Source organism: Perognathus longimembris, chromosome 4 (assembly GCF_023159225.1).
Source record: "Perognathus longimembris pacificus isolate PPM17 chromosome 4, ASM2315922v1, whole genome shotgun sequence".
Classification (NCBI taxonomy): domain Eukaryota; kingdom Metazoa; phylum Chordata; class Mammalia; order Rodentia; family Heteromyidae; genus Perognathus; species Perognathus longimembris.
The window spans coordinates 53,957,166-53,975,790 of record NC_063164.1 but is presented as its reverse complement, the minus strand read 5'-3'; the positions used below and the strand labels follow the sequence as shown (position 1 = coordinate 53,975,790).

The window sequence follows — 18,625 nt, the reverse complement described above, 5'->3', positions numbered from 1 at the left end:
ACCGAGAATCCTCTTGTGTTATTCAATGAACCTTTTTGGAATTCTGATTTGATTTGCATATAGGGCAAATTGCCTTCTTCCAAGCTTCAACCTGCAGTGATAGTGACATGTTTTACAAAGTACCCTGTCAGTGTTAATGAAAGCATTCAGTTTCACCTTTTTACCTTCTGTGTAATGAAAACCCAAAGACCTTTAAAGATGAGAAAAAAGCTAACAAGAAATGAGCCAAGTATGTTAAGACAAAGAGCTGACCTATCAAATATGATAATGCGACTGACACAAACACAGAAGTCGCAAAGAAAATAAAGCTAGTTGACTTGCTTGCTTACCCCAAGAATCTGGCTGAATATAAAGGAATAGAGGGGTGTAACTGCCCCATTAACAGCTGCACTGAGAGCCCCCACCAGCATGTAGGGCCATTCTGGAGCATTGACTTTCATAATTTTCCTGAATGAAGCAGGATCAATTTTGTCTTCCATAAGCATGTCTTTGTCCTTGAGAGAAAAGAGGGTAAAACTGATCAATTAATTCTCTAGATGTATACATTGTCATTTCATGAATGCTTACTTATTCTCTGGATCATCCTTCATTTAGCATTTACAGTATTGAGAACCATAATTTGATTGGTTAGGCATTTTAAGAGAGATCTCTGAGATATAATGTTGTGTTACTTTTTGAAGAATGGTTTTTAATTGCTTGAGATTTGTGACATATCATGATTGGGACTGAATCTGTGGAAGTACTCACAGGATGAGGGGGGTGAATTTATAGTTTCCATTTCTTCTTTTTTTTTTGCCAGCCGTGGGGCTTGAACTCAGAGCCTGAGTACTGTACCTGGCTTCTTTTTGCTCAAAACTAGCACTCTACCACTAGGCTATATTCCCAGCCCCAAGTTTTCATTTCTTAATCACATGTGCACCGTCTCTCAGGAAGTAATGATTATGTATAGTGTATTTTTATCCTCTTGATGGAAACTATTTTATCTGCCATTTTTCTTTGATAGTAATATAGCCAAAAAAATCTATCATGGCAAATACTACTTTATCTGTCATTTTTCTTTGTTATCAAGACAGCTACTGCTTGGTCTTTAAACACATCTATTCAATAATTTGTTTTAAAGTATTGCTCGGGGGAGGGGGGAAGGGGGAATGAGGGAGGAGGTAACAAACAGTACAAGAAATGTACCCAAGGGGCTGGGAATATGGCCTAGTGGCAAAAGCGCTTGCCTCGTATACATGAAGCCCTGGGTTCAATTCCCCAGCACCACATATATAGAAAATGGCCAGAAGTGGCACTATGGCTCAATTGGCAGAGTGCTAGCCTTGAGCAAAAAGAAGCTAGGGACAGTGCTCAGGCCCTGAGTCCAAGCCCAGAGACTGGCACAAAAAAAAAAAAAAAAGAAATGTACCCAAGGACTAACATATGAAACTGTAACCTCTCTGTACATCACTTTGACAATAAATAATAAAAAATAAAAGTATTGCTCCATTGTAGAATGCATTCTAGGCGGATTTTGTAATATAAAGTTTTTCTGTTAAAATATACTGAAAGTATAGAAAATTGATTAAAAGTTATTAATGATTAAAAGTTATTATCTCACTAACAGTTGGTAATTTAACCTACAGTATCTGTATCTCAGGAATAGATAACAGCAAGAACCTCAAAAGCTCTCCCTTTGCTTACAGAGTTAAAAGTACATTATGAATTCTGCTGAAATGAAAAGCTAGGGCTCCATTCATTTTATTTTAGTCACAACCAAATCAATCTAGGAACGGAAGACTGGGTAGTGATCAATGTATTATTGTCTCCAATTCAAATTCTCTCTTAGCTGCTTTTGAACATCTTCATGTTGTCATTACTATTCAGTTATGCAAATCCTCTGCTGAATCATTTCATCTCTGATAGTTTCCCAACTCCAGGGCACCATGCCAGTGAGAACCACGAGTGGAACATACATAGGAAGAATGGAGTTCTTGGAGAAGACCCCAGTGGCCACCAGTGGAATTTATCACCAAGCACAGATAGCTTTTGGATCTGTTACCTCATCCTTAAAACAAGAGCTGGAATAGGTTGCTCTGAAGAGATAATGTCTTGCTATTTTTGTGATAACCTTATCCTATTTAGGCATATCGTATGAGCAGAGGCAGATTATTTTCACTCAGGTTATTTTTCAAAGATGTCTCTATAGCAAACAACATTAAAGCATGGAGTTTGGGTAATAGACTCTGAAACAAACTCACAAACCCACGAAAACCAACTGAGAAACATTTTTTAAACCACAGATTCACACATAAAGCATACTAAATTGCAATTCTTGCCATGACATTCAGAAACCTGAATTTTTAATCATTAACCCTTGGGAGTTTATGAGCATCCAGATGTGGACACCAAGAGTATAGGGCCTGATATTATGTTGTATTATAACCTATGTGTGTGATTTTTCTCATCTCCATGACCAAATACCTAGAAATTTAAAACCTGAAATTATAAAACTGATTGCCAAATAATAGACTTTTAATTTTATTTTAATATAGCTAAACAAGCAGAAAAAGAATAAAAGGAAACTACCAAGTGCAATAAAAGTCATTCTGTATTTTTTACCTCTGATTTTGCAAAACTAGGTATGAAGGGAATATGACTAAATTAACAGCAAATCAGTATGTGACATAGAGAAGTAAAATTATAGTGTGTGTGTGTGTGTGTGTGTGTGTGTGTGCTCACAGCAGAGCTTGCACCTCTGCTGTAGTCCTAGAAAGTTGAACGAGACTCATTTTCTTCCTTCAGAATAAAGGAGCTGTTAGCAACACCATAACAGAAAGAGTGACAGTGGCTCTTGTTCATCTTTGCACCCCCATCACAAGGCTGAGCATAGAGTTAGTGTGCCACCAAGTTTACTGGATGGAAGAATGAATGAAGCTTTTGCATTCATGGTGCATGCATACAATAAAACATGTATGTTTTTGCTATGCAGATGGCTCAGTGATAGAGCCTGGATTCCTCTAGTTTACTTCCTTAAGTCTCCTGTGCAGACAAAAAGAAAATTGAACTTCCTTCTTGAATCTTGGACCTTGCTTCCTATATTTGTTTCTAAATTCCAACCAAGAACCGTTTCCTGACTTCATAATAACTTTTAGATCTATAATAAAGAAGCAAGCATATGTACAATGAAGGAACTAGTATTTTCCAAATAAACATATTAATGTATTAATAGTCACTTTCATTTTTCTACCTCTGTCCTACCTCATAATCAGTACCTAAATCCTTTAAATTGGTTGTGAAGTTATACATGTCTAATATTAGATTCTAACTTCATGTTACATATATCCTATGCTTTTTTTTTTCTTTAGTTTCACAGAAAAAGATGCCTAAATACTAGAGACTGAAACCTCTAGGTTACAAACTTCCTCTAATCCTAAACATAACCTTAGCAGTATTATATCTAAGATCTCATTCCATTTATGGGAGCTAAGGGTAAATCTCAGTGAGTAAGAAGAAATTAGCTTTTCCTGTGACACTAGCTAACTTCTAATTTGGGAGTGAATTAGAATTCACTTAGACTTAGAATTTCGGAGCACAGACATAAATCCATCCCGTCTAAATTTTTGGTCAATACTTCAAGAGACCACAAGGTGGCGTTAACTGCTTTATGCAAGCAAACCATTAGCAAGATAGGCTAGCAGAGCCCCAATCTACAGAAGGTAATGTAAGGCCTCCTGCATCAAGATGAGAAAAGAAAGAATTTTTACTATTATTTGCACTCACAGAATTTAGTAATTATTGAAATACTTTAAAATAGTACATTTGAGCAATATTTACTCATGCAAAATTTTCCCTGAGATTCAAATTTCCATTAATTAAATTTTAACATTAATCTCATTGTTTTATTTTTTTACTTCTTAAATTTAAAGAACTCTACTAGAGTTATTGCACAAAGAAGTAGTATAAATATAGCTCTTAGCTCTTAAACGGCACTGGTGGCTGACACCTGTAATCCTAGCTACTCTAGAGGCTGAGACCTAACGATCACAGTTCAAAGCCAGCCAGGGCAGGAAAGCCAGTGAGACTCTTATCTCCAATTAACCACCAGAAAATGAGAAGTGGCACTGTGACTCAAGTGGTAGAGCACTAGCCTTGAGCTGAAGAGTTCAGGAACAGTGCCCAAGCCCAGAGTTCAAGCCCCACAACCAACAAGAAAGAAAGAAGGAAAGAAAGAAAGAGAGAGAGAAGGGGGAGGAAGGGAGGGAGGGAGGGGGAGAGAAAGAGAGAAAGAAAGAAAGGAAAGAAAGAGAGAGAAAGAAAGAAAGAAAGAAAAAGAAAGAAAGAAAGAAAGAGAAGGGGAAGGGAGGGAGGGGGAGAGAGAGAAAGAAAGAAATGAAAGAAAGAAAGAAGAGAGAGAAAGAAAGAAAGAAAGAAAGAAGAAGAGAAAGAAAGAAAGAAAGAAAGAAAGAAGAAAGAAAGAAAGAAGAAAGAAGGAGAAAGAAAGGGAGGGAGGGAGGGAGGAAGGAAGGAAGGAAGGAAGGAAGGAAGGAAGGAAGGAAGGAAGGAAGGAAGGAAGGAAAGAAGGAAGGAAGGAAGGAAAGAAGGAAGGAAGGAAGGAAGGAAGGAAGGAAGGAAAGAAGGAAGGAAGGAAGGAAGGAAGGGAGAGCAAGAGTGAGAGAGAAAGAAAGAAAGAAAGAAAGAGAGAGAGAGGGAGGGAGGGAGGGAGGGAAGGAAGGAAGGAAGGAAGGAAGGAAGGAAGGAAGGAAGGAAGGAAGGAAGGAAGGAAGGGAGGGAGGGAAGGAAGGGAGGGAGGGAGGGAAAGAAAGAGAGCAATATAAGCTCTTTTCCTCTTAGAACTTTAGCAAAATCACATCATCTTCCTTACACAGTTTTTCTTCCTTTTTCTCGCTCTTAACTACAGGGTAAAAGGTGCCATGGTTTAAATATATACCGGATATGCTGGGAGCCAGTGGCTAATGCCTGTAATCCTAGTTACTCAGGAGGCTGCCATTTTTTTTTTTTTTTTTTTTTTGCCAGTCCTGGGCCTTGGACTCAGGGCCTGAGCACTGTCCCTGGCTTCTTCCCGCTCAAGGCTAGCACTCTGCCACTTGAGCCACAGCGCCGCTTCTGGCCGTTTTCTGTATACGTGGTGCTGGGGAATCGAACCTAGGGCCTCGTGTATCCGAGGCAGGCACTCTTGCCGCTAGGCTATATCCCCAGCCCAGGAGGCTGCCATTTTGAGGACTGAAGATCTAATCCAACTCAGCCAGAAAAATTCTTTTCTCCAAAGGTAACTAGCAAAAACTGACCTAGAGTCATGGTTCAAGTGCTAGAGTACCAGTCAAGAAAGCAAGCTGAGCAAGCCTCCTGAGTTGAAAACCTGGCACCAGAAATAAATAAATAAATAACATTGGGTGACAGTTATTTATTCCTAATTTACAATGCTATATAGGATTTTTTTTTTTTTTTTTTTTTTGGCCAGTCCTGGGCCTTGGACTCAGGGCCTGAGCACTGTCCCTGGCTTCTTCCCGCTCAAGGCTAGCACTCTGCCATTTGAGCCACAGCGCCGCTTCTGGCCGTTTTCTGTATATGTGGTGCTGGGGAATCAACCTAGGGCCTCGTGTATCCGAGGCAGGCACTCTTGCCACTAGGCTACATCCCCAACCCCTATATAGGATTTTTTAATATTTCTCTAACACTATTTCTGTTGATGGTGTAGATTTCCTTTCAATTTTTTGATTCCTCTCTCCCCCAGTTTTTCTTCCATCAAAAGAATTGTGGGAGGGCTAGGAAAGTGACTTAGTGGTAGAGTGCTTGCCTACCATGCATGAAGCCCTGGGTTCGATTCCTTAGTACCACACACACAGAAAAAGCCAGAGGTGGCCTAAGAGATAGAATGCTAGCCTTGAATAAAAAGAAGCCAGGGACAGTGCTCAGACCCTAAGTCCCAGGACTAGCAAAAAAAAAAAAAAAAAAAAAACTGTGAACTGTGGGAGTCTGATGTCCAGGTTCCTGGGGACTTGGATAGTATTTTATGACTGACTGCGGCAATCTACAAGCTTAATCAATGACAGCCAATAACTGGCTCTTTCTTCTTTTGTTTCCCTGCTTCTTTTACTTTTACTATCAAACATTTACCCAGAAGCTAGAAAAATAGAAAAGTTGAATATAATCGGTACTCTTAAGTTTAAATCTCAGTGCAGTGTATATTCCATTCTTGCTTGAAGTACTATTAAACTTTTTGCATCTTGTAGTTATTTGGGGTAACATCATGGACAAAGTAGTTGTTTTCAGAACCATAAAAGTAGTTGAATCTGTGAAAAGCTTAACATTCATATGCCTGTGAATACATTTTCTTTCATTGTGATTCATCCTGCCTCTCTTAAATAAATTCTATTGTCCCACAGAATTCATTTAGATACTGAGACTTCTGATTATTAATAAACTAAAACAGAAAAGAGGCTTAATAATCCATCTCTAATAGACAGGCGGTCATAAACAGTATCATATGTTCTCTCACATTTCTTCCTTGTGAATTCATGTGTATGGCATCTTAATGGATTCACAAGTTGGAATTTTACTGACAGTTTGAAATTACATCTTGCAAAATGAATGTCCTTGTAATTGCAATATTCTTTGACTTACTTGCTCTGATTACTCTTAAAGCCTTGGTCTTATTTAACCATGGAAACTCAAATTTTCATTCTCATTTTAAAATCTCTGATTTCCTACTTGCTATCACCCTACCTGACACTAAGTGTCCAAGGTGACTCAACAAAAGTAAGATGTAATAGATTAGCTTGAATTTAGTAAGGAATAAGATAGCATAATTTCAAACAGAGCTCAGTAAGAAAAATGCCATGATGTGAGGCTTATAGGGGATTGCAAATGAGAGCATCAACCAGGTGCCAATGGCTCATGCTTGTAATCCCAGCTTCCCTGGAAGCTGAGACCTACAGGAAAAGGTTCAAAGTCAGCCCACATAGAAAAGTCTATGAGACCCCCATCTCAGATTACCAGCAAAATGCCCAACTAGAGGAATGGCTCAAGTAGTAAAATGCTGAGCACAAAACCTGAATGAGAGTATCAAGATTGGGATAGGCTTAGAAGAGGTTGGATGGTTGCCTTTTGTGGAAATTAATACTGATTTCAAGAGCAGGATACTGCTTATGAATGGGCCTCTTGTAATTCAAAAGTTTTGACTACACTTATCAAATACCTTTATGGGTCAACTATTTTTCCAATTTTATTATATTTTAAGAGAAGTCTTTAAAAATCAAACCAGAAAATACTTTTGAGTATTTTTTAGCTTCAAAAAGATACCTGCATATAAGTAAAAAAAAATTTGCCAGTCCTGGGGCTTGAACTGTGGGTCTGGGCACTGTCCCTGAGCTTCTTTTTGCTCAAGGCTAGCACTATACCACTTGAGCCACAGCACCACTTCTGGCTTTTCCTGTTTATGTAGTACTGAGCAATTGAACCCAGGTTTTCAAGCATACCAGGCAAACATTCTACCACCAAGCCACACTCCAAGCCCTAAGTAAATACTTCCTAAACATATATAATAAATACCATTTCTCTGTTTAGTAGAATGGTTCGTTAATAGCTCTATTTTAGTTAGCACATATTCTTCACAGTAATTAATTAGTTAATTTGTGTTTCTTTTTTAGAATTATATGTAATGTAGGGCTTTCACTGAGTCCTCGTCTTCCTTCTTCTATTTCATCTGAGTCAGTGAACCATCACAGATGTACACATAGAAAACATATATGCTCAGGTAAAAAGGGCATTTTAAAAGCCCAGGAGAGACTCCTTCCACTATCCCCACAGGTGACTGGTGCCTGACCTTTGTGTCTTCGAAAGTAGACTTATGATCTACAACAGTCATTGGAGGTTCATGTGCCAGTTGAGAAAGCTGAGACCTGGAGTGTTGCCGGATGGAAGCTCTGTAAATAAAGAGAAAGAGTCTGTAGACGGTGGGCAGTTTGGAACATAATTCCACTGATGTCCAAGCTTTCATCACATGTCAAATAAACAGAAATGTTTGACAGGTCATATGGCAACGAGGACCTTCCAGGTTAGGTTTGAAGGACCTTGTCTTGGGTCAGAGTAGATCAGGTTGATTGCTATGGGCCCCAGACTCTGGAACTGTCCAACCTAGATTCAGAGGAATAAAGGAGAATCTAGCTGTCCCACCAACCTATTAAAAATGCCCAGGGCTCTAATACATGCCAAGATCATAAATTATGCCAACTGCTATCATGGCAAAGAAAATTTTTCACTGCTTTTAGTTACCATTCTGGTTAGGGCATACATTCAATCTCTTTTATCTCTGCCTCTGTCTCTGTCTCTGTCTCTCTCTCTCTCTCTCTCTATTTTTCTCGTTGAACAGTAAAAGAAATGCTGGAGTTATTAAATAGGCATGCCTTTATGACTCTAGCACACCCTAGATGAAACTAATTACCCTGCAAATTTTTTCATCCAGAGAAAATTAGACTACAACAAATTCCAAGGTGGTAAATGTGACCGTCTGCTCATCCAGCCTCCTGAGAAATCAGCAACAAGTCAGCTCGATTACCTAATATGACACCCTGCTCTTTTAATGGCTCTGCCAATCAGTCACCCAGGTTCAAGACTGAGCAATTACCTGAAGTCCTCCCTCTTCCTTGTTCTTGCACATGAAGACTCTTGCCAAGTGTCACATGACTGGAAATGGAACCAACTCCCCACCCCTCCTCTCTGTCCCCAGAGTGACCTCGGGGATACTCCCATTCCTTCTTTTTTTAATTATTATTAATTAAATTTTGTTGACGAGGTGTTGTGCAAAAGGGGTACAGTTACATAATAAGGCAGTGAGTATATTTCTTGTGATATCTTAAACCCTCGTTTTTCTTTCCCTTCTCTAGATCCTTCTTATCTTGCCTGCTACTGTCATTATTCCTTTGAATTAGATAGGTGATGCTAGGACATCTTTTCCAGAAGGTGAAGAAGAGGTGGTGTCACCTACATATAGATAAGGTGCAAGACCGAGATGAGACTCAAGGTCTTGGATCCAAAGCAAACTCATAGCAATAGACACCAAAGAGGGAGTGTGTGAAGAGGAAGGAGTATCATGATATCATTGACAAGTACTTCTACCTTGCTGTTCTGAACATGGAAGACTTATAGCAGTGTCCTCTTGGGTTTCTGCTACTTTAATCTTGTATTTCTTAAGTCTCACTGTCGCATCTCATCCTCCAAACCATTCCTCCTGCCTGGCATAGGCTATCATGAGACTATGAGTACTAAGTGTGCTGGGAAAATACACTGGACCAGTGCCCACTGTCCATAGTTTCTTCCCAGGCTTATCAAAAACACTGGCGTAAGATCACACCACACCCCTTTCTGAAACAATACATCACATGTCCTTCCCCTCTCAGAATCTCTGCACTACATTTTTTACAACAAAGAAAAAAATGGTTAGATGGGTGACTAACTTCTCTCTCTCTGTCTCTCTCTCTCTCCATTATTATTTGGGACATTATACTGAATAATCCACTTAATTGTTTTTGTATCTAAAATACATGCTGAAGAAGATCTCAGTCATCAGGAAAAATAAAACTGAAGAAAAAGGATACAAATTAATACTTTATTTAGTAACCTTCTAGCATAAAACCTAAATCTCTGCATAGAGATTTTTTTAGCAGTTTTCTTTATTGAAATGTATATCTTTCTCTGCAGAAGGCTAATAGCTACTTTCTGTCTATAGATTGTATCTCTGGATTTCTCATCCTAGTCACTAAAATTTAGAACTTGTGAGAAACAGGAAATACTTATGTCAAAAATGGCTATCTATTTCTAATAATAAATGAAATAAAAGTACCTAGACCTTGGGAAGAACTTTTTTTCCACCCTGAATGTTGACCAAACATTTACATTCTTGTTGGCATAACCACCAGATCCCTTTATTTTAACTTAATGAATCAAAAACAGTGCCTTATCACTCTGTGTTTAGAGGGTAACTAGAATCTTCATGTTGGTATTTCTATTGACTGTTATTTTACTCACGATTAAATATACTTCCAGATGTCCATCAAGATTGCCTAGTAAGTTTAGCAATTTTTATATTTTTTACTTCATATAATAACTCAAAGCTCTGGACATGTTATTTTCCAAAATCATTAAAGTAAAAAAACAAGCACTAATCTTAAAAATAAATTCAGTAGACTTGCTCTGAAGAGAGAAAAAATAATAAAGCAAATGTGGCAGGGAGTGAGACAAGGGAATGGGATTCTGGAAGACGGTGTTAAACATGGGTGGAGATGTAACAAGGAAATTCCCCCTGTCTAACTAGTATAAGCTAATAAAAAGTAAACCAAGCCTGAGAATTTAGATTCATAAAGAAATGACATACCAGAGCCTGAAATATCCACCAATGTTTGAAAACAAGGACAGTAATAGGAGTTGCTACCTGAATATTTTATTTCAAGCATCACTAACTCCTCTGTGTTCTGTAAACAATTAATCATCTTAAATAAACAAGTCTTACAATTGAATCTTTGATCCAAGTAGTCTTGACTTAATATCTTAGAAATGGTAATGGTGACAGTGAAAAACAATGGGAGAACCATCACCTGCTACTAGTTTCCTAATGTAAAGAAAGGAAATCCTGACTAGTATTTTCATGAATGTAGACAAATATTCTTGGGCAGAATTCTTTTTTTTTTTAATTTTTATTATAAAACTGATGTACAGAGAGGTTACAGTTTCATACATTAGGCATTGGGTACATTTCTTGTACTGTTTGTTACCTTGTCCCTCAAACCCCCCTCCCCCGGGAAGAATTCTTAATACATGACTTTCAATGCTATAAAACATTTTTTAGTGAAACTCTTAAGCCAGGATGAAAGATTAACTTTAAAGTCAAGCTAACAATACTCCAATGTTTTGAAGATACTTACATATTGATACAGACAAAAAAAAACATGTCATTTAGAGACATTCTCTTTTAAAACTAAGAAATACGTTTTAGTTTTATCTGACTGAGGAAAATTCGACATCAGATTCCTTACTTGAAGAGCAAAAGTGTTTGATTTTCAATTGTCTCTTGGTAGATTAAAAAATGGAGCTAAATACATGAAGATGATCTTCATAAAAGACAAGATCTCATACCACAGTTAGCTTGAGTGGGGAAAAGACTACAATCAGATTTTTTTTTTCTTCTAGAAAAGCAAAGGTCTTACTATGTAGTCCAGGTTGTCCTAGGTCTCACTACATATCTTAGGTTGGTTTCAATCTAGAGATCCTCCTGCCTTGCTTCCTGAGTACTGGGATTACAGATGTGTGCCACAATACACAGCTAAACTTATTTTTAAATCCCCTTTCTCATCTCCATAAGCAATCTTTCCATCAGACAATTCTCTGTCATGACCCTGCACTCAAACAGTTGAGAAGCACACATAAAACAAAATCCCCATGAAATATATACATTGAATGTACCAAGGAAGCTTTCCTTGGCACACACTTACTCCATAAAACCTGGGAATCTGCCTAAGCTTTCCTTATTGTATCTGAGACAGGCCTGAGGATCATAGACACAAAGGCCTCCTAAAAATACCTGACAACTTTAAAGTCTGTCACATGGTTGAGCTTACCTCAAACTATCCTGGTAGCCCCCTCTGCTGAAGTTTGGCTGGGGCGTATCATCTTCAGTGGCATCTTTTCCTATTCGACATAAGAAGAGTCATTCCTTAGTGGATTCAACCACAAGAGTCATATTTAAATAGAATTATTTACTGTGTTTACATAGGATGTAGCTACAATGTCTGCTGCCAAACATTCTGCTAACTTTGTTACAGTAAGTACAATTTGGAACTTGTCCAATATATGTCTTGTATATAAGTTTATCTGATGTGTGGAAGGGAAAGGGAATCACAGAAACAGCAGGACAAAGGATGACCTAATACAACAATGATACTCACTAGACACTATGTTAGAAATGAACTTTACAACTTGGGGAGGGGGAGGGGAGTAGGGAGTGGTAAGTAGGAGAAAATGAGGGAGAGGTAACTGTTTAAAAGAAATGTACTCATTGCCTTACTTTTCTAACTATAACTTCCCTGTCCATCACCATCCCAATAAATAAAATAAGTAAAAAAGGTTGAATACAATTAAGTCATATGAAATATATGCTCATCTGTTACCACTTTAGAAATAGGTATATTTTAATGTGAAATATGTAAGGAAAGCCCACTAGAAAGTAACAAAAAATTATAGATCAAACTTTTTTAAATCCTATCCAAAATGATTTGTGTTATATGTGTGCAGTAGTTAGGGCTACTGTGGTTCACAAATACAAAATTAAATCATGAAGAAAGTTTAGAGAGGTTAGTTAATTTAGCTTAGGATAACCACCAACTTTGAAAGTTCAGATTGATAAAGAGAAGATGGGCTAGGGCCTGAAATGTTTATATTTGAAAATAAGTATGAAACTTTTTAGTCATTGATGAATTCACTCAAACAGTAAGAATCAATACCTCTGGTGTGCAGGACATACTCAAAAGCGTCTACTATTTGCAAAGAGTAAACAAAAGGAATGGAATTGAAGACTCTAGGAGATCTTGGGTTTAGCTCTATGACTTGATCCAATATCCTCCTGAGCTTCAGATATACCCTTTATCATCTATATAATGTCTGCTAGGGCTGTAAGGAGATGAAATCAGGCATGGAAAGCCTGTGTTTAATATAGTGTTCAGAGAAAGGGAAAAGGTACTTGCCCTGCCCATCCTCTTTATGGAGGGCCTGATCTCCTTGGCTTTGCAATGTCACCAGTGTGAAGTAGACGCCTTTCCTTTCCAACAGCTCTTCATGGGTTCCTCTTTCCACAGCTGCACCATGTTCAAAACCAATGATGACATCTGCCACTCTGACGGTGGAGAGGCGGTGGGCAACCGAGATGATCGTGTGCCCATGCTGAATCTGTAGGAACATGTGGCACCCCATCAAACAAGACCACAAGACAGAGCTGACATAGCCTTCAGATCACTCAAGAATCTACAAGTAAGCTACAGACTTGAACATACACTTACAAAGGCTGTACGGGCTTTAGAAAAGGCCAGAACAGTTTCTTGTAGCTATAAATCTCATCACACATTAGTCTAGTCACCACACAATCAACAGCATAAAATGGGGTGGGAAGATGTTAAAAAAAAATCATGTTAGTCTTAATAATAGTTTAAGACTGGTATTTTACATGTACAGCTATTGGAAGCAAATCATTATAGCCCTGTTCTGTTCATCATGAGGAGTATTTTAGTCAGCTGATACTTTGCAAATGATTAGATTGGAGTCAAGAATCCATGTCAAACCATGTCCTCCCCCCGCCCCACCCCCTGCCCCAAGAAACAATCTTTCCTTCATCAGTGCAAGCATTTCCACACAGACCTTGAGAATGAACTAAGACTTTCCACAAACCTTATTCAGTTCTTCTTGTACCATGGATTCACTCTCATTGTCCAATGCTGAAGTGGCCATGTCTAAAATAAGGATCTTGGGGTTTCGGATAAGGGCTCTAGCAATGGCTATTCTTTGTTTCTGGCCACCGCTCATCTGGCCTCCTCCTTCTCCAACCAGAGTGTCAAATTGCTAGGAAGAACAGGATGCTGGTAATCAGGGAGAAGAGGATGGTTCCTCACAGTGAGCCAGTAAGAGATCTTTTCTAACTTCCTCTGCAAGCATGAATTTCCACAGGGCCAACTTTTAATGAAAGAAATACCACTTCCAAAACAGATGATCTAATCAACATTTGCATTCAAGATAAAGACAATAATTTATGCTTTTATTTCCAGGTGCAGTGAGCTGTATAAATGTTCCTCTTTAGCCTAACTTCAAATACAAATTTCCAACCAAAGTAAAAGTTGATCAGTCTGAAATATCAAAGCCTGAAATATCTTAGTCCTTGTCTCCAACAAAACATAATGCTGAAAGATCTATATGTGAATGAAAGTTCAAAGGCACTTTACAATCATATAATCATATATGGCTTTATATAGCACCATTTAACCATGGATAACAAATGGTTATAGAAGATCTCCAAGGCCTCACACTACGCCAGAATCTAACAATATGGTTCTAGTTATTAGATTTTATCTTGTTTAGAATTAGCCAATATGATTTGAGTTCCTAACACATATAAAGCATGGTGCTGAAATTGTGTATGTATCAACTCATACAATCTCCAGAGACACCACATATAGAAGATATTGCTGCTCTCTGTATCTGGAGAGTAAAGAAACACTGGCTATAAAGAGGTAAAATAGCTTTATGGAAATTTGGAAACTCATAAAGCTGGTACCTAGAGAAGCTTGATATTGAGTTAAGCCCGATTCTAGAGACTTCTACGTTTCAACCACTTGACTGCAGCATACTCACTTATAACTGCAAGACTATTTATAAGGTAATTTAGAAATACAAATATGAAGTGTTCAAGATCTTTGACTCATAGCCAGACCACCTGCCTCTCCTGCTTTTGTGTTGTGCTATTTTAAGTTTAGTTGTTTATCTCAAGCTTTAGTACAGTGACAGAAAAGTGATTAACACACTGATGGACATAAAGAGAGCATTGTACAAGTAGTGCCTCATGATAAATTTAGCATATTTTGGACACATTCTTTTTGTTGTTGTTGTTTTTTGTCAGTCCTGGAGCTTAAACTAAGGGCCTGGGCACTATCCTGGAGCCTCTTTATACTCAAGGCTAGTGTTCTACCACTTGAGCCACAGTGCCACTTCTGGCTTTTTCTGAGTTGTTTATTATAGATAAGAGTCTCATAGACTTTCATGCCTGGGCTGGCTTTGAACCATGATCCTCAGATCTCAGCTTCCTGAATAGCTAGGATTATAGGCATGAGATGAAAACATAAACTCATGGTACATCTACAGTCCTGACACCTAACAGGGCATTAAGAAGTTAACAACCCCGGGCTGGGGATATGGCCTAGTGGCAAGAGTGCTTGCCTCCTATACATGAAGCCCTGGGTTCAATTCCCCAGCACCACATATACAGAAAACGGCCAGAAGTGGCACTGTGGCTCAAGTGGCAGAGTGCTAGCCTTGAGCAAAAAGAAGCCAGGGACAGTGCTCAGGCCCTGAGTTCAAGCCCCAGGACTTGCCAAAAAAAAAGAATTTAACAACCCAGAATTCAATCAAACCAAGATGTGCATTTTTATGTAACCTTCTTCCTTCTATGACTCCCAGGTTTACCATGGAATGTAAGGCTAGTGCTACCTGTGGCAGGTTCATGATGAAATTGTAGGCATTGGCAGCCTTGGCAGCTCGGACAATGTCTTCCATTGTGGCCTCTTCTTTGCCATATCGGATGTTTTCTGCGATAGTGGTGGAGAACAGAACTGGCTCCTGCTCCACTATCCCAATCTGATTTCTCAGCCACTGGACATTAAGAGAGCGGATGTCATGGCCATCCAGAGTCACCTAGACCGGATGAGAACAACAGGGCACTGCTTTGAACCCTTCAAGGTTATGAATCCTACCACGAAGTGTAGTTGCATAGAGACTGACAAGATTGTTCTAGAACAGTCCCTCTTAAAATGTCGCTCATGAAAAAGACTGACAACATTATCTGGACTCCAGTGGCTCATCTCTGTAATTCTAGTTACTCAGAAGGATATGTAAAGAAAATAAAACATTATTTATTTATTTTCAAAATTCATTGAAGCTATAAATGAGAATAAAAAAGACAAAAAAATCTTTATGTCTTGTATTAAAAAAATCAACATATTGGGGGAGGACAATGAAGAGGAGCAAGAATGGAAGAGAAAGGGTGAGCAAATGCAGTCATTATGTTCAATGTACATTATGTAAAAATTGAACCACATTATTAGAGGGTAGGAAGGGAGTGGAGAAATGAAGGAGATCCATGGAAGGGGTGACACTGATCAAGAAGCATTGTACTCATAACCTGAGTTATGGAATTGTAACCTCTTTGTACAACTACTTAATAATAAATGTTTTAAATGATGATTTTTCGAAGATTCAGAATGCTGGGGTGGCATATAGTAAAGAATGCCCAACTGAGAAGGGCATGTATGTCTGAGGAAAGTTCTAGGCTGTTTGCCCAACCAATGTAACAGCATAGTATCCTGGGTAACTTATTATATCTGTGGTACTGAATATGCAGACAAACAAGGACACCTCAAGACATCAGCTGGAAGCCAATAACCATAATTCTGAGGCAGAGTGCAAAGAGCAGGAGCTTTGTCATCCACAAACCTACATGCAAATCCTGGCTTGGTCCCCTGCTAGCTAAATGACCTGAGCAAGTCTCAGTCCCTTTGACTCTTCATCCTTGTATAGAAAATGTTCATAGATACCTTTGTAGATTATTGTGAAAGTGAGGAATGAATCCTTTGTAAGGGGCATCTAACATAACATATGATAGATGTATGATAAACAAGAGGCAATTATTAGTGTTATATATTTTTTTTGGTCTATGTTTCCTTAAATAAACCCAAGGAAAATAAGACAAGAAGTATTTGTGAAATTATGCATTCAAAATTGTGTGTGTACGCTTGGAGTGTGGTTTAGTGGTAGAGTGCTTGCCTAGCATGCATGAAGCCCTGGGTTCGATTCTTCAGTACCACATAAACAGAAAAAAACAGATATGGGGCTGTGGCTCAAGTGGTTGAGTGATAGCCTTGAACAAAAGAAGCTCAGGACAACGCCAAGACCCTGAGTTCAAGTCCCAGGACTGGCAAAAAAAATTGTGTGTGTACATGTGTGTTTGTGTGTGTGTGTATGTATGTATATACATGTGTTAGCAATGGGACCTGGGCATTGTCCCTTAGCTTTTTTGCTCAACAGTGGTGCTTGAGCTATAGCCTTACTTCTGTTTTTTTGGTGGTTAATTGAAGACAAGAGTCTCATGGACTTTCCTGCCTAAGCTGACTTTGAATTCATGATCCTCAGATTTCAACCTCCTGAGTACTTTAGAGTTATAGGGGTGTCTTAAAATTTTTTTAATCCAATTTTTCAAAACAATAATTAAAGGTTGTTCCCTGTAGATTTCTAGATGTTCCCTGTAGAGTTCTAGCTGTGTTCTCTTTTGTATCCTTAGCATTTGGAGGAACTTAAGTAATATATAATGATTTTGATACTACACAAAGGGGTGGGCCTGATTGTTGATTCACCCAGTAAGCAGCAATACAAGTTTTAATGTGTCTGCACACTTAGTGATGACTCAGAAACTGTACTCAGGTAGTCACTGAGGATTGTCACTATGCAGAAAACATGTCCTGTCAATGCAGGCTATGCATATTCCAGGACTGCCTCCATTTGGCATTGTACTACTCTTTGTACTTCCTAGTCCCCACCCATTGAGAAGTTTCTGGAAGATACATACCATGCCTTCACAGGGGTCATAGAATCTCTGAATGAGCTGTAGTGCTGTACTTTTTCCAGCCCCACTGGATCCCACCAGAGCTGTCATTTCCCCTGGTTTAATGACCATGCAGAGGTTATTTAAAATCTGGAGAAGAAAGAAAATGAAAACCTTAAAAGAAAATTTAAAAGTTCAAATTATCACTGTGAACCAAACCAAACAATTCAGCTGCAAGATAGGGCCCTTTGTAAGGAAACTACATGTGTGTATGTCTCCTTATGCCCCCACAGTACCTAGGGTAAGGTTTCCACATTTAGCACAGTGCTTAATAGCTGTGGCCAATAAGTAAAATGATATGTGCTAATATTAGTAAAAAAAAAAATCCAAGCTAACTTTAAAAGGTTTTTTATTGTTTTGTTTTTGTCAGTTGTGGGGCTTGAACTCAGGGCCTGGGCTCTTTTGCTCAAGGCTAGCACTCTACCACTTTGACCCACATTTCTACTTCTAGTTTTGTGGTGGTTAATTGAAGATAAGAGTCTCATAGAGTTTCCTACCATGGCTGGCTTTGAACCACAGTCCTCAGATCTCAACCACCTGAGTGATTACAGGTGGGATTACAGGTAGGATTACAGGTGTGAGCCATCAGCACCCAGCTCAAAAGTTTTATTCCAAAACCTAATTTTAAACACTCTGGATGATCACAATGGCTCAGGCCTATAATTTCAGCTACTTGGGATGTGGAGTTTGGGAAGATCATGGTTTGAGACGAACTCCATAATTCAAAGCCAGCCCATGCAATAAAGTCTATGAGATTCCATCTCCACAAATGCAGAGCTGGTCATGTAGCTCAAGTGGTAGCGCACCAACTAAGTAAGCAAGCTGAGCAAGCACAAGACCCTGAGCACAACCCCCAGTACTGCTTCCGGGGGCGGGGGCGGGGACAATGAGATAAAAAGGAAGAATAAGTCTCATTTCAAAGCCAGCTCATTCAAGGGAGATATTCTCATTTTCTGTAGCAGAGTTTACCTTTATAGGTCTTTGTAGGCTCAGGAAAACTGTAGATTTCCTTTACTATTTGCCCTGAATAAAGACTTAGTACAAGATAAACAAACAAATCTCCAATCCCCTTCTTGTGAAGGGTAGTGGAGTGAGTCTGGTGTGTTACAGGTGGGAAGTAAACAGCTACAGACAGCTGCTTCCTGTGGCCACTCATTCCTACCTAATTATTGTGCCCCACCCTCTTTCATCTCTAAGCAGTGACACTGAAGGCATGCT

The 18,625-nt window shown here is 38.8% G+C and overlaps 1 protein-coding gene across 3 annotated transcripts in view; it reads right to left on the bottom strand.

The window, feature by feature from the left end:
- Abcb11 (ATP binding cassette subfamily B member 11) overlaps positions 1–18,625 on the bottom strand; it is a 69,350-nt gene that overhangs the window by 21,111 nt on the left and 29,614 nt on the right. For 2 of the 3 annotated variants that reach the window (XM_048344245.1, XM_048344247.1), the window contains exons 12-18: positions 17,372–17,497; positions 15,241–15,444; positions 13,432–13,602; positions 12,735–12,936; positions 11,613–11,676; positions 7,826–7,925; positions 330–494 (exon numbers count right to left, since the gene is read on the bottom strand). In XM_048344245.1, coding sequence (XP_048200202.1) covers positions 330–494; positions 7,826–7,925; positions 11,613–11,676; positions 12,735–12,936; positions 13,432–13,602; positions 15,241–15,444; positions 17,372–17,497 — 1,032 coding nt within the window. Of the gene's footprint in view, positions 1–329; positions 495–7,825; positions 7,926–11,612; positions 11,683–12,734; positions 12,937–13,431; positions 13,603–15,240; positions 15,445–17,371; positions 17,498–18,625 lie in introns of all 3 variants that reach the window. The other variant, XM_048344246.1, reaches the window with a different exon arrangement.